Source organism: Saccopteryx leptura, chromosome 4 (genome assembly GCF_036850995.1).
Source record: "Saccopteryx leptura isolate mSacLep1 chromosome 4, mSacLep1_pri_phased_curated, whole genome shotgun sequence".
Lineage (NCBI taxonomy): Eukaryota > Metazoa > Chordata > Mammalia > Chiroptera > Emballonuridae > Saccopteryx > Saccopteryx leptura.
The window spans coordinates 180,489,522-180,505,211 of record NC_089506.1 but is presented as its reverse complement, the minus strand read 5'-3'; the positions used below and the strand labels follow the sequence as shown (position 1 = coordinate 180,505,211).

At 42.0% G+C, this 15,690-nt stretch overlaps 1 protein-coding gene across 5 annotated transcripts in view; it reads right to left on the bottom strand.

Moving 5' to 3' along the window:
* The window catches only part of SNCAIP (synuclein alpha interacting protein), a 166,869-nt gene that overhangs the window by 12,428 nt on the left and 138,751 nt on the right, over positions 1–15,690 (bottom strand). For all 5 annotated transcript variants that reach the window (XM_066382094.1, XM_066382092.1, XM_066382096.1 and 2 more), the window contains 3 exons: positions 15,020–15,133; positions 6,638–6,763; positions 2,696–2,865 (listed from right to left, as the gene is read on the bottom strand). In XM_066382094.1, the coding sequence (XP_066238191.1) occupies positions 2,696–2,865; positions 6,638–6,763; positions 15,020–15,133 (410 nt within the window). The remainder of the gene's footprint in view (positions 1–2,695; positions 2,866–6,637; positions 6,764–15,019; positions 15,134–15,690) is intronic.

Here is a 15,690-nt window from a genome sequence, read left to right as displayed (position 1 = left end):
GAGAGTGGGTCATAATTCAAACCATAATACCTAGGCTTGAGATCAGGATTTCTAACAGAGCTGAAGGTTAAGGTCGACATTCTAAATAGTTACTATGTTTACTAACTAGAAGAGGTAAAGGTATTCTTTTTTAATTTTTTTTATTTTTTTTTATTTTCCCAAAGTTGAAGCAGGGAGGAAAGTCAGACAGACTCCCACATGTGCACGACCGGAATCCACCTGGCAAGCCCACTAGGGGGCGATGCCCTGCCCATCTGGGCCATTGCTCTGTCGCAACCAGAGCCATTCTAGCGCCTGAGGCAGAGGCTATGGGGCCATCCTCAGCACCCAGGGTCAACTTTGCTCCAATGGAGCCTTGGTTGCAGGAGGGGAAGAGAGAGATAGAGAGGAAGGAGAAGAGGAAGGGGGGAGAAACAGATGGGCACTTCCCCTGTGTGCCCTGACCAGAATCGAACCTGGGACTTCCACACGCTGGCCGACACTCTACTGCTGAGCCAACCGGCCAGGGCTGGTAAAGGTATTCTGATAGGCAAAAGCACTCAGGAGTGTCTCACACTCAGAATTTTGGACCAGAAAAGCGAGTGTTTTCCATCCTTCCTCCTGCCACGGAGCCCGAAGGGGACAATGTGCTGTGGCTATACAAAGGGGGTTTCTCTGTTCATTCCTAGTTTGCCAACCTCACTGAGGCACATGGTAAGTAAAGGGCTAGTGTCTACATGCAACCTCTTATATTTTATCTCATCATTGGCCTAATTACAACTGTCCACAGCACCCAGCTTTGGACCGATGGAAGAACTGCTGTCTATTAGTGAACACATGCTTTTTATCCTAGGATCATCAACAGAGAGAGCAGCCAAGACCTTGACCTTGAAAAGTTCACCAATTAAACAGCTCTAACAGCTCATAAAAGCTTCTCAGGTTCTATGGTACAGAGACTGTGGAGAATGTTTTGAATCCTTTCTTTGAATGTGACCCTCTAGGAAAAACATTCTATCTGATCATTTACAATTTCTTCCTGATGGACATGTCTATACATTACTTGGAGGAGTGGACGATAGTACAACATTTTTGAAAGGCTCTTTGGCAACATGTATGTGTGTATGCCCTTTGATCTAGCAATTCCCTTTCTAGGGACTTATTTTTTAGAATTACCTACACATGCACAAAAAGACAAGTGCACGTATGTTCACTGTGGGAAGATAACTTACTGAGTTTTGAATTTGTGTGCACTTTTCCTTCAGTTACAGCTAGCCCTCCAGGCTCACTGCCTCAGGGTAGTGTTTTGTAATTGGGTGAAGAATGCTTGAAGGGAACTGTAATATTTTTAAATATTAGTTTGTATTTTCTCTATTAAAAGCCTGATCACATTAAAGACAATATTCTATGTACTGGCAGCAGGAGTGATGCGGAGGCTTGTACCTCTAAGGCAAACAAGTAGCAGCAGAGAGCTCAAGGTGTCCCAGGTTTGGAGAAGGGTCTGAGGCCATGTACCTGGTTGTGTGCATTACATTTGTAATCAGTGGAGGCCGTCTACCCAGCATAGGCCTTTTTTCAAAAGGATATATATATATGTTTTATAATTTAAAAGTAAGACTTCCTTTATATTTTTTCCTTTAAAATATAATTTTTAAAGTTATCCCTCCTGTTCTGTCCATATTACTTTCAGATACTGATTCTGAGTTTTAGTGATTCTCTCACCAATATGGCAACTCTCGTTTGACCACTGTGTTTTCCAAGGGCTGATGTTGGTCTCAGGTGGGCATCAGCTCCTAATCCTTCAACCCAACAGAGACCTACCTCTCTCCCGGTCCCCCTTACTTCAAGTGTATCGTGACAACCTCCCAGAAATGCTTCCTGCACATCCATGCAATGTGTGTCTGTCTAATAATCTCATAGAGAGAAGAACTGACTCTAGTTAGACAGAGTGTTTTAAGTAACATCATGCTGACTGCATAAGATTTTATGTTCTGAGGATTCATAAATTGTCTGATTAATTTTTATGTTAATTTAGTGGTGGTATGTTACCATGTTAACTGTAATTTCTGAACTATATATTTTTCTTTTTGAGAAAGCTGAGAAAATGGCCCATCTCTAGACTTTCCTTTCTCATGTGCTTTATGATCTCCTAGAATATGAAGGACAGAAGTTTGGGAATTATGCCCTTGTGTGCTCTCCATGCTTGTGACATCCTCTGTCCCTGACATGGGGACACACAGGGAGAGGCTCTCGCTCTTTCCCAACGTGGCTTAAATACCTTGCTTAGAAAGCTTGCTTTGCATTTTTCTTGTTTAAATATCATTTTGTGGCCTGACCTGAGGTGGCGCAGTGGATAAAGCGTCGACCTGGAACACGGAGGTCACTAGTTCGAAACCCCGGGCTTGCCTGATCCAGGCACATAAGGGAGTTGATGCTTCCTGCTCCTCCCCATTCTCTCTCTCTCTCCCCCCCTCCCTTCTCTAAAATGAATAAATAGAAAAACACTTTAAAAATGTAAATATCATTTTGCTTCTGCAGAGATGGCACCTTCCACATTAAAGCTGGTTGTGAGGATTTGGGAAGAAGGAAGAAAAGAAGATAAGAAGACCAAGGGGGTCTCTGTACAACCCGTACCGGGGAGCTCACCAAAGCACCTGGCTGAACCCTGAGCACAACGGGGATGGGCCAGACTGTTCTCAGGGGATGAGCAGGCACTTACTCCTTCAGCTGCTTGGTCAGCTTCACCACCTGAGAGGCCAGTGACATGCAGGTCTCCACCACCACCAGGTACCGGGAGCACAGGGTGTGCCCATGGCGCTCGGCGCTCTGGGAGGGCTTGTCCCCTGCATGGTTCTGCATGGTGACATTCGCTCCATATTCAACCAGGGTCTGTCAGAAAGTGCAGAGACATGTGGTCGTATTGGAACCTCCTTTTAAACATTATTTTTTTAATGACTGTAACGGAAGGATGAAAATGGAACTTTTCCTATTATTCCAAAACCAGTTACCAGAGCTCATAACAGCACAGGGTGGGGGACAAAGGGGTACCATCATATACAAGCGAGAGCCTCTGGCAAGCTTTCAGCAGTCGATATCAAACACCTCCTTTCAGAGCCTAGAAAGATGCAGAAGACCAGTACTACCTCCATCAACCCTGCCCCAGTCACAGAAGGAGACTGAGAAGGGCAGGGGTTGCTGCATCCTTACAGTCCTGTCCTTAATGAAGAATGCAGAGCAGTGTCTGTGACAAGATGCCGTGTCCCTTCCAACGAACGGGTGGGCTCACAAAGCTGGGGTGCTGGTAAGGACAGAGTGGAGTTCTGTTTACCTGTTCTATGTACTTGGGCAGCACACTTGACCTGCTGCTGAGCCAAGTTGATCAAGAATAGAAAGCCCTGGAGTGAAATGACATGGCAGAGGCTGTGCCATGCCCGCACTCCACCCTGTGCCATGGCAAGGACGTGCCCCGTAGATTGAACAGATATTGTAGAAGGGAGCTTGGTGCGAGCTTGCGTTGCCCCATTAAGATTGGAAGGGGTTGCCAGTGGCTGCACAGGTGGAGGGAACTGCATGAAGAAGAAGGGTGGACCGTTGGACTCACTGGGTAGACTCCAAAGAGCCCACCGCAGACCCTACTCTCAATGCCCACCCGAAGGCTGCCCACAGAGGGCGTCTGCGGCAAACCACCATGACGCCTTTCGGGGAGAGTGCCATGACCTTTCCCAGTTAAGCAGAGAGTGGACTTTTTCTCTCTATACCTCCTCTTGGTCCCCAACACTGGAGCCCAGCAGAGAGAGGGGCAGAGGAGCTAATGTGGAGTGTAGAAAACCAAGCGTGCCTCACGCCCCATGCCAAGTTCCTTGGACCCCAAGTCTAGTCTGGCTTGGGATGAGAATGCTTTGAATCAGAAATGAGACTGAGACTTTAAACTGGTTTGAAGTAAATGTTACAAGTTAAAAATCAGCAAAAATTATGGAATCTGGCCAATGTAACATTAGTGGAGGAGAGAGAGATTTGATGGAGCATGGCTGAGATCATTAATTAAAAATCAAAATCAAAATTCTTTAGCATTATACTGTGATGACATCAGCTTCCACAAAAAGCTGTTACAGTGATACTAATCCACCGCCACAATCCGACACATTCCTTGACACTATCAACATGCGATTAGAGACCTCTGAATTTATTTTTGTAATAGGTAATTTTTTTTCTCACAAGCTGTGCTTGCAACTTTCAAATTCCTAGACTACTTAGACTCAGAGGTCATTAAGGAGCTTCATTTCCCTTTCGGTTTATGATCACTCAGCATGAAAGGTCAATCTGCCAGAAAGCCATCGGCACCCACCTCACAAGAGTCACGGAGACCACCTCGGCCCAGAGCTCGCGAGAGACTCAGTGTAAACACACCCCGTGATCGCTCCCTGGACTCCAGGCTCTGTCGTTTTCTTTCCAATGTTTTTCAAACTCAGTCCCCTCCTCACCTCATGAGAAACCTTGCTCACCCTCACTTCTCCTCTCAGTCCCTTTGTATTTTATTTTAATCTCACACCCAGTGGACAGAGCTGCTTCCAAGATTATCCAAGTTTCCACATCCGTGGTATCGAATGCCAAAAATACCATTTGTGTTCAGCGGAGTGATGAATGTTCTGAAAAGACAGACCGCCTTTCCTCACATAGTAAAAAGAAAAATAACTGAAATCTCAAACAGAATTGGAGATATCAGCTGGTTTTCTTTGGCTTTCCGTCATTTATTAGCCGATAAAAAAAAAACAAAAAACCACGTTTATTTCAGGACTATTCAATATTAAGGGCGTTTTGTTGAATGGAAAAAAACAAAGCTTTCCATTTTTATTCAATTATTTTCCTTCCACAAAAAATAATGCCACTCCTTTCATCTTTCTGCAGATCCTGGTAATAATTTAAATGTCTCTCTTTTCTATACTCTCCAATTTCTCAGCACTCCTTTTACAACTTGGTGCCTTAAATTAAAAGCTTTATCCTCTGCCAACAATAGTGGGGGAACTTTTGAACACTTGGAATATTTTCTATCAATTTAGCTCTCCAAAGAGCAGTTGTCTGTGGGTAGACACTCTCGAGAGCTCTCTGTTTTTTTTTAAAAAAAATCATTATCTCTTGCCTTTTACTTTTATAGTCTTTCTATATCTCCTCCTGTCGTTTCCTGAGTCCTCACTACTTTCCTAAGCCCAGTTTTCCCTCTCAGATACAGTCTACCTTGCGTAGGACCTCAAATAGTACCTGTGAAATAAAGGAGCATGTTAAGTTTGCAATAAAGGAAACAGCACACAAGAAGGCAGAAATGAGTGTTGCTTCTTGGAGGTGTTAGAGACACATAATGTATTTGAATTGTACAAACTTGGCAGAGGAAGACTATTTTCTCTAATCATGGCTGTCGGCCATGTGTTGTCTATGGGTCTGCCGGAGATGGAGGAATAAGTGTTGGGTCACTTTCAAGGACAAGAATGCTGTGATTGATCTGATTCTGGTCACTATGATTACTGTTTATAAATCGGATTCCAGGCCAAATCTAAACCTTGTTTTCCAATTCAAAGCCTTTCTTCTCACATTGTCACTCTGCTTCTACCTGCTCTGCCCCCTCCTCTTCAGCTATCCTCTCTCTTTGCTTTGTCACTCAGGGCCTTAACATTGTTTTCTGGGTGAAACGGTCTATCTGGTACCTTTGCCTGTGCCCCAAACTTTTGAAGCCCCTTACTGGGCTCTCCTGCCATGTGCTGTTATGACGGCCACACCGGGTCTGGCTCAGTGTCACACCTCTGTATTAGGCTGAGGGATGAGATGCCGATTCCTCTTGTAGGAACCCCAACCTCTCTCCTGGTGCCCCGCATGTGGTCTGGGCCAGGGGTGGAGCCTCCCTCCCCTCTCCTGTGGCTCTGCTCCCCAACCATTTCACATCACTGCACACATAGCTTATAGTAACACTTGCAAAGCACATAGATTATAGTAATACTTGTAAAGCATGCTCGGCTAAGAAGATGCAACCACTGGAGGCTGCTTGGTGGAGGGGCTGGTCAATCAAGGCCATGGCTAGTATGCCCAACAGCTGAGGGGAGCGCTATCTGAGTCCTTCCTGTAATCAATTCTGGGCCTTTCTGAATGCATTTGAGAAGCTCAGTCCTTTCACAGAGAAGGGGGGGGGGGACTACAGTCACTCTCTTTAGTCTACTATTCCTTATTCCGAAGAATTCTTCTAATCCATTTTTTTAAAAAATCTGTCCAGTTTTTCATATACCTGAGAAGACGTATGCTAATGGTAGGTAGCAAGGACACTCTGCCATTTGAGAGACTGAGAGATGCCAGGCTGGTAATGATTTTCTGCTGTCTTGAAAACACAGGGGCACTTAATGTCTATTGTCCTCAGCATTAGGGTTCTAAAGTAATGCTGAGAGAGAAGGAATAGCCCCTTTCAACATCCTGTGACACTCACGGGGCATCTTGTAGGGCTATTCTGCCTGTATCCGTGTGGCCTGCTGGAAATACAAATACATCAGTATAATTTCTTATTATCTACTTAATAATCTACTACAATAGAAAAGGTTGATTTGATCCATCTTTCTGTTTTTCCTGGATCGTTTTATAGATTGGTAAATTCATTTCCCTCTCCAAAGCAGCAGGGCCTGTGTACCTGTATGCACCCAAGGTAGCCATGCTGTGAGGCTACGTGAACAGCACTGTTGCCATCCTGGTCCACTTCGTCCAATGAGATGCCCTGTTCTTGCATAAACTGGAGAAGCCACAGGAGAATCTTCTCCTATAAACACACAGAGGATTGGAATCAATGGAATATCATGTAGAGAAATCTAACATACAGAGGAAAACAAAACTCCATGCAGTATGCAGAATGAACTCAAAATCCATGACCCTCTGACTGGAGACAATGCAAGAGAAATGTTCAGAGACCTTTCAGAGCAGGAAGTTATCTCAGAACTGCTCTTGTTTTACTTATCCTATTGATGGGAAAGTTGGTTTGCAGAAAGTTTTGTGGACCTCCTCAAAGTGACACAGCTGGACAGATCTGAAGTGGAAACTGGTGTCCAGGTCCTTTGATTCCAAGGCAATGTTTTTGTTACTGTTACACTGTCTGTAGCGTTCATGAATATTACTATAAAACCCAGGACTATGGAGATAACTAGCTTCTACTTTTTTTTTTCCTTCATTTTTCCGAGGCTGGAAACGGGGAGGCAGTCAGACAGACTCCCGCATGCGTCCGACCGGGATCCACCCGGCATGCCCACCAGGGGGCGATGCTCTGCCCCTCTGGGACATCGCTCTGTCACATCCAGAGCCATCCTAGCGCCTGAGGCAGAGGCCATGGAGCCATCCTCAGCACCTGGGCCATCTTTGCTCCAATGGAGCCTCGGCTGTGAGAGGGGAAGAGAGAGACAGAGAGGAAGGAGAGGGGGAGGGGTGGAGAAGCAGATGGGTGTTTCTCCTGTGTGCCCTGGCTGGAAATCAAACCTGGGACTCCTGCACGCCAGGCCGACGCTCTACCACTGAGCCAACCGGCCAGGGCCTAGCTTCTACTTTTAAGTTTAGAATGCTTCAACCATGACTTCCGAATCCCAAACCTCCTGCAATCAACCGGCTTACAAAAAGGAGCGATGCCTTGATTTGTCAAGTCTAAGAAAACCTCACCAAAATGAAATGGAGATTCATTTTGATTTTTCTGACCAAGCACAGGTCATGCTTTAAAGGGAAAGCTTTCTCTTCTCCCATGTTAAAGGGAGAGCATCTAAAGCCCTGAACACAACCTTCCAAAAGGAAAGACACAGAGCAGTCAGTGCGTTCCCGTGATCCGCTACATTTTACCCAGAGTCCTTGTGGTATTTTCATGTTGTGTTTGGCCTAGGAAGAAGGCAGGGGGATGGGACTGCACCGTTTTAAAATAGAAAAATTAAATATAATGTTAAAAAAATATGAGAGTGGTAAAAACAACAGCATGAAGTTTAGTGGGTGGAATCTGACATTTGAAAAGATGACCATGTGTTTGAAATAGCCTCGAACCTTTCCTTAGCCTTTTAAAGGATTTTTTTTTTTCTGTTATTTGCTCGGACTGGTCATGAACTTTTATACTTTTCTGGATTAAATTTGCCTTCACCTTCTGAACATGCCAACTAATCTGCTAAAGGAATGTTGGATAAAAACAGCCAAGTCCTTTAATGTTTCACCCGTCATGTGGGGAACAGGGCACTGTTTATGAAGGCATCTGGGACATCAGGGACAAGCTGAACATTTGCACCACACTTTTTCCACATGAGCAAGCAGGGAGTAAGACCCCTAAAGAGTAAGAAGAGAAAAATGTAATCAATGCCTACAACCTACCAAGAATGCACCCAGGGGAAGCAGAGTCAGAGTGAGCGTGAGCTGCGAAAGCAGACAGACCCTGCAGAAAGTGAAACCCTCCCTATGCCGACAGGACGAGGTGGAACAGAGCCTGGAGGCCAGGCTGGGAGTGAGAATCTGGGCGGAGAGGCTTAACTCTCTTCCTCAGAGGCAAACTTGGGAAAAGCTGGAGCTGACATTTGAAGCAGAGCAGGTGACGTTTCACATGCATAAGGTAGAACAGTTTGCTTTATTTGTCCTAATACGGGAGATAACAAATTAGATTATTTCTATGTGGAGACAGATGATGGCACCATGTGATCAATCTTAACTCTTTAAAAGATCCTAAGAAGTCAATGACCAAGACATAGAAACGTCAAGAGGGCAGGCGGCTGGACCTCTACAGACGAAAGGGGCAGCCCTGCCATCTGCAGTGGGTCGTTCTCAAGCTCACGGGGATTCGGTTTTCTCCATAATAGTAAGTCATGAAATCCTAATATTGCAGAGTGAGAGAGATTTTAGGGTCATCCAACTCAAACACCCTTATTTTAGAAATCAGAAAACTGAAAAAGATCACTGTACATTTTCTGATATTCTAGTAGCTTTTTTTTTTTAGTAAGTAAAGGTCAGAGGAATTCCAGATATTTAGAAATGTTTTATAGGTACCTTCTGGTCAGGCATATTTTCATATTTTGCAGACTCAATTAAATATTATAGTGGCTATGTCTATTCCACATGCACAGAAAGACCCTTTACTATAATTCACAGTGTTTTGACTGTTGGTAATACGGTTGTAGGAAATGGAATACTGCATTTCATATGACTAGGAATTTTCCCCTTATAGACATCTGGGAAAGGATCTAGACACCTGGACTTTGTTGGGGCTTGATACTCTGGGAGAACAAGACAAGGTCTGTGTGCTGCAAGAGCTGCCTTGGCTCCTGATGGCTCTCCAGGCTAGCTTCAGTCTATAGTGTTACAATGACCTGCATTCTTTTCTTATGATGGCATGGATAACTCTTTCTTCCTTACAATTAAAGATCTTACCCAATTAAATATGCAAGACTCACATAATGGAAGAACCATGACTTTTCTGTTCATAAAAGACAGGTCTTGGGCCAGCACCTCAAATTTGGTTTTGTGTTTTTCACTGGATAACTTACTTTAGTAAAAAGATATGGCCCTGGCCTGATAGCTCAGTTGGTTAGAGCACCATCTCAATGCACAGAGGTTGCCGATATGATCCCTGGTCAGGGCACATACAGGAACAGACTGTTTCTGTCTCTCTCTCTCTCTCTCTCTCTCCTTTTCTCTTTTCCTAAAATCAATAAATAATTAAAAAAAATAATATGCCACTGGCTTGTCCACTAAGATATTATATGGAAACAAAAATCTCTTCAATGACTACCAAAACAGTTTAGACACAACAGTTCTAACACCCAACATCTAGGATTTCTGAGATGGACAGGAAGATGGCTAGAATCCCCAGGTATTTAGCATCCATTTTCAGAGAAAAGTTGCTTTCTGCTCCGATTTCACTGAAAATATTCACTGTCCTACAATTTAAACTTAACAAATATGTAGTATGGAGAACAGAACAAATATTGCCATTTTCTTCAACTAAGAAAGCCCTTATAGAGCTCTCATCCACTCTTGGTGGGACTGTAAAGTAGTACAACCATTATGGAGGAAAGTATGGTGGTTCCTCAAAAAACTGAAAATAGAACTACCTTATGACCCAGCAATCCCTCTACTGGGTATATACCCCAAAACCTCAGAAACATTGATACGTAAAGACACATGCAGCCCCATGTTCATTGCAGCATTGTTCACAGTGGCCAGGACATGGAAACAACCAAAAAGCCCTTCAATAGAAGACTGGATAAAGAAGATGTGGCACATATACACTATGGAATACTACTCAGCCATAAGAAATGATGACATCAGATCATTTACAGCAAAATGGTGGGATCTTGATAACATTATACGGAGTGAAATAAGTAAAACAGAAAAAAACAAGAACTACATGATTCCATACATTGGTGGAACATAAAAACGAGACTAAGAGACATGGACAAGAGTGTGGTGGTTACCAGGGGTGGGGGGAGGGAGGACGCAGGAGGGAGAGAGGGAGAGAGTTAGGGGGAGGGGGAGGGGCACAGAGAAAACTAGATAGAGGGTGACGGAGGACAATCTGACTCTGGGCGAGGGGTATGCAACATAATTTAATGACAAGATAACCTAGACATGTTTTCTTTGAATATATGTACCCTGAATTATTAATGTCATCCCATTATCATTAATAAAAATTTATTTAAAAAAAAAAAAGAAAGCCCTTATAAATGCATGTGTGTATTATATGTACATCTACGCAACGGTGTCCGCCTCTTCCCTCTTAGACCGTTAGCGCTCCAGCACACCCACCTACCTCCAATCCCCAAACACTGAGGGAGAAGAGTTAAGAAAGAATCCAACTTCAGATCTTCATTTTCCCCAAAGCATTGCTTTCAGAGAGCATCTGGTGTGGTCACATGGATGGAGAGGCTCTTCTGCATTATTTCTCTTTTACAGAAGGCCTCTCCAACTTACATTTCATCCACCCACCTATCTTATCTATATCCATTCAGCTTTCATTATTGACTGAAAACTTCCTTCATCGACTAGTTTTGTCTTCTGGAAATGTTCTACTCTCTTAGTAACCTGTTCTAATGTTGTGTTCTGTGTGTTCCTAAAGGCAATGTAATTGTAATTTATGAGACCTGCTGAACAAAGTCTACTAAAAACATAATTGAAATGTATGCTACAGCTTTATTACTGGTATGAATAAAGTCTCTGCAGTTTTTGATGTACTGTAAGTTCCGAAGAAGGTAGCTTTTGTCTTGTGATCACGGATCATCAAATCTAAGATGCCATCAATTATAAGATTCATTCTGGTTTTGAGATGTTAAGGTATAAAATAAATGGCCAGCAATAATTTCATAATGTCATTTATTGTGAAATAATTGTAGGATCCAGAGATGGTAAAATGTGTGTGGGGGGCAGGGTACAACTGAGAATTAATTACATAGCTGAAGGAGTAAATAATTCTTTGATAGATTTCTTGTATATTTTATGAGAAATTATGGCGACATAAACTAAATAATAGCTATAGAAATAAAATAATAAATTGGAAGATATCCAATAATTATAATAGCCAACATTTATCTAGTGTCTACTACGTGTCCACAATGGGCAGTACTTCATATGGCTTTTCCCCAGAGCAACCCTGTGAAAAAGATTCCCTTATCTCCATTTTAAAGGAGACCTTCCCTTTTTCAAAACTGAATGTCTACAGGCCACTGAGCGAGGCAGTGGTGAGGCTAAGCTATAAATGCAGACAGCTTGACTCAGGAGCCAATGTTCATCATGATGCTGTTTTCTGTCCTCTGAGTATGAATACCCACAACTGCCCAATAGCCCAGGAACCCTAATTCCATCAAGGACATGCTCCCTTTGCACCCTTAGTGTCACAGAAACCATGGTTAGCTGCCTGTCAGTCCGAGATCCTTGGGGCTCTGCGTTATCGGGTAAGCTTTCCCAAGATCAGTCCTTGGAGAGCCGACAGACGTGCATGCTAATCAGAGACTTTTCTGTTTTGCTTTCATCTGCAATGGCAGCGCTCTCAGTGCTGTTTACTTATCTCCACCCCATGGCAGTGAAACAATAAAGTCAAAGGAATACTCCCCATTTTAAAGTAAATGGTGGAGAAACAATAACACAGCCTGCGGAAGCATTCCCCCTGCCAGCATGCCTTGCCCTGTTCATGACCAGCCTGGGAGCTGTTCAGCCCTTTCTTTTTTTTCAACAAGTAATCTCCCTCCAAAAAAAAATCTGTATTAGAGCAAATATTTAAAAAGGAGACTGAATAGAATTGTGTGGGCAAAGGTATTCTTTGTAAATGCTCATTGCTATGATGACGCTTGTTTGTAAAGGAATCTTTTGATGGAAGGTGTGAACAATTCAGAAACAAAATGATCAAAGGTTTGAAGTGGAAAGTAACCGAGCCCGCTGAACCAGTGACCAACGAGGCTGACGCCCCGAGCCGCTGAGGGTGAGAGCTGTGCTGGGCAGCCTGGACGAGACCATTTGAACCTTCCTTCACATTTGAATGAAACAGCCGGTAGTTACACAGGCGGAAGCCTTGACTTGAGACAATTCTGTCTCAATTGTTTCACTAGCAACACCTCTCTCAAGGGACAGTGGACCGGAGTCTCCCCCAGGCTTTCACCTTCACGCTGCCTGTGCTGGCTCTGAGAGGTACAGCCAGGCAATGAAATAATTGCACCCTCTGAGACTTCATGTGTCAGGACGAGGAAAATCAATTCCTATCGCCCAAAGATCTATCACCCCAGGACATCACTAAAAACTGCTGGCTACCCTGTAGCACTGGAGTCTTTAAAGGTAATTTTTACAAGAAAAAAGACACAAATTGGAAATCAAATGGAGCCCATTCTTTAAGAATCTATATGAGGGGCAGAGGGCAACTAAAATAAACCAAGAGAGGAATTTTCCCCTGTACTATCCTTTTCAGAGGTATTTACTGAAGAAACAAAACCAGAACACACTCAAGCACCGGCTTGCTGTAGAAAAACTTGCATGTGCTGAATCCATTAGAAAACTGTTCAATAACAGTCTTCCTTGAGAAAATATTAGCCTTGTAACGGTTCCAAGTTCAGCATCTCCACAGGTTATCTGTTACATAAGTGGCTGTGGCGGATATAGGATGGCTGAACAGAATTCCCAATTCTAATGGGTACTTGGGTAGAAACGCTCTCCTCAGGGCGCTGCTAGACTGCCCTGCTCAAAGCTGTACTTTAGGTCATTAAAAATGCTTATCAGCTTGAAATAACAACCTGAAGATTGATACTAGCATGTAGCAAATGTCTGACACTGCTACTCGCATAGGTCACCAATTTCCATCTTTTCCTCGAGTTCAGCCAAGTAAGCCACACTATCACCCAACCAGTCCCAGAAAGGGCACTTTTCTTTAGTTCTGTCCCAATAGCTTCCAAATTATGAGAAACCTGCTGTGAGAGTTGAATAGGGAAACTGGCATATATAAGTAACATTTCCCAAGACAAAGAATGCCGGATGCCCAATTATTTACTTAGAGTCTCAGAACAGCCATGCAATCCTTCCCTCCTTTTCTTTGGCAAACATTACCAAAAGTGCAGACAGCCTTTCCACTAATATCAGAATTCCTTGTTAGACTCCATACAAGCAAATCAAATCAGGGACATGAAACAATTATTCTGACAATTGGAGAATAAACTAAATTCTGTTTTATACTGAAAACAATTTATAAAGATTAGCAGTGATTAAATTCTTTAGGTCTTTTGAGAATTGTATTGTGCCTTCCACCAGTATATGTAGGAAAAAAAAGGCAACCTTAGCAAAATTTTGTTAATTATTATGATTGTTTGTAGAATACTGGAGATGCCTAAGACAGTAGTTTTTACAAATTTTAAATGTTCTTCGTGCTCCTTTTTTTCATTTCATAAATTTAGTACAGGTATTAACTTCTTCAATGAGCTATGTAAGTCACCCCATAAATCACAATGTATTATTAGATAAAATGGTGAAAAAGACTTCTTCTGTAGCTCTATCAATGCCACTGGGAGCAAGTTATACAAATTATGTAAACAGTGGGGAATGGGGACAAAAAGGAATCTAGCCCCGCAGTCAGAGGACTTGAGATTCAGCCTTTGCTCTTACTAACCAGTAGACCATGTGTAAGCCACTTCACTGTCTTTCGTCACTCTCATCTACAGAATGAGTATAAATACAACATGATCTAACAGCACTGTTTTAAGGGATAAGTAGATAATGCACACAAATTCTAATGGCATGGTGCCTGGGACAGAGAGGATACAGTACATAGTAATACATATTTTAATTGAAATTACCATGGCATAAAATAAACCATCACCTAACATGACTCCCAGTTCAAGCCAATTTTTTGAACTTGAGATTGTCATGCATAAAAAGCATAATTTCTTGTTGACAATACCACAGCTTACTGTCACTAGGGATGTTTATGAAGCCAGAGGGGATATGGAGAGATGCATGAGAAGCAATTTTCTTTGCTACAAACAAATATGACTGAATCTATTTTAATACAGTGCTGACTTTATTTTTTAAAGACTGAGATAGGCATTTTGTGGTTTCAAGTTTTTTTTTTAAAGATAATTTATAGTCATTTCCTCCATGGGAGTTAGTGATCTGTGCATTATCAATTACTCATACTGGGATTTCCTACTGTAGAGACCGGTTGTAACTAAGACTCATCTAGTTAGTGTGCTTGCTCATCTTCAATAGGGAACTTCCTTGATTAATGTCTTACTACATATTTTCTTCTTAATTTTGGGTTCAAAAATATTTATGCTTTTTCTTATTACCTGTGCCTTTTTCTCTATCTCCAAAGTTCAAATTTGGTACCAAATTACTAGAACAGTTTTGTATCATGCATTTTAACTTCAATATATAATAGACAGTTACCTGTAAAAGTTTTTCATACGGATGTAGCTTCATTATTTATCTAATGTCCTATTATAGAATATTTAGGTTGTTTTAGAACATTTTTTCATTAAAAATGCTACAATGAATATAATTGCTTATAAATCTGATAATTAAAAATTCCTCATACCTGGCCAAAGCAACCCGCATAATGAATGAGGCTTGGATAATCCTTAGAACAACTCAGTTCTGCAATGGCTTCCGTTTCACTCACCATCCAGCGTACGCACTCCAACTGACCATTCTAGGTTTGAGAAAAAAAGAGAAAGAGAAAGAGATTCACGGTAATTCAGGTTTGAAAAATAGCTCATAGATGGGAATTTTACTAAGGAAGAAATCACATGAATTTTGCCTTTTATAAATCTGGCTTAATTTATTTACAAATAAATATAGGTATATCACCTATTATATCTGTAATATGTGGTTCTCGCTCTAAATCAACTGTAGAATTTACTTAAGCATATTTTTATAATTTTAATCAGTTATTTAAAAATCACTATATTGAGGTAATAATCTGCACACTATAAAATAAACCCTTTTAAGTATACAGTTTGATAAATTTTGACAAGTAAGTACTCACTTGTAACTACAACTCCAATCAAGATATAGAATATTTCAATCACCTCATCAAAAAATATTTCTGCTAGCCTTTTGCCCCCATCCCCCAGGAAACCACTGATATGATTTTTATCACCATACAATAGAGTATATATATACTCTTTTGGACCTGGCTTCTTTCATTCCACATAAGGCCTCTGAGATTCATCTAAGCTACGGCTTATATTAATAGTTTATTCCTTT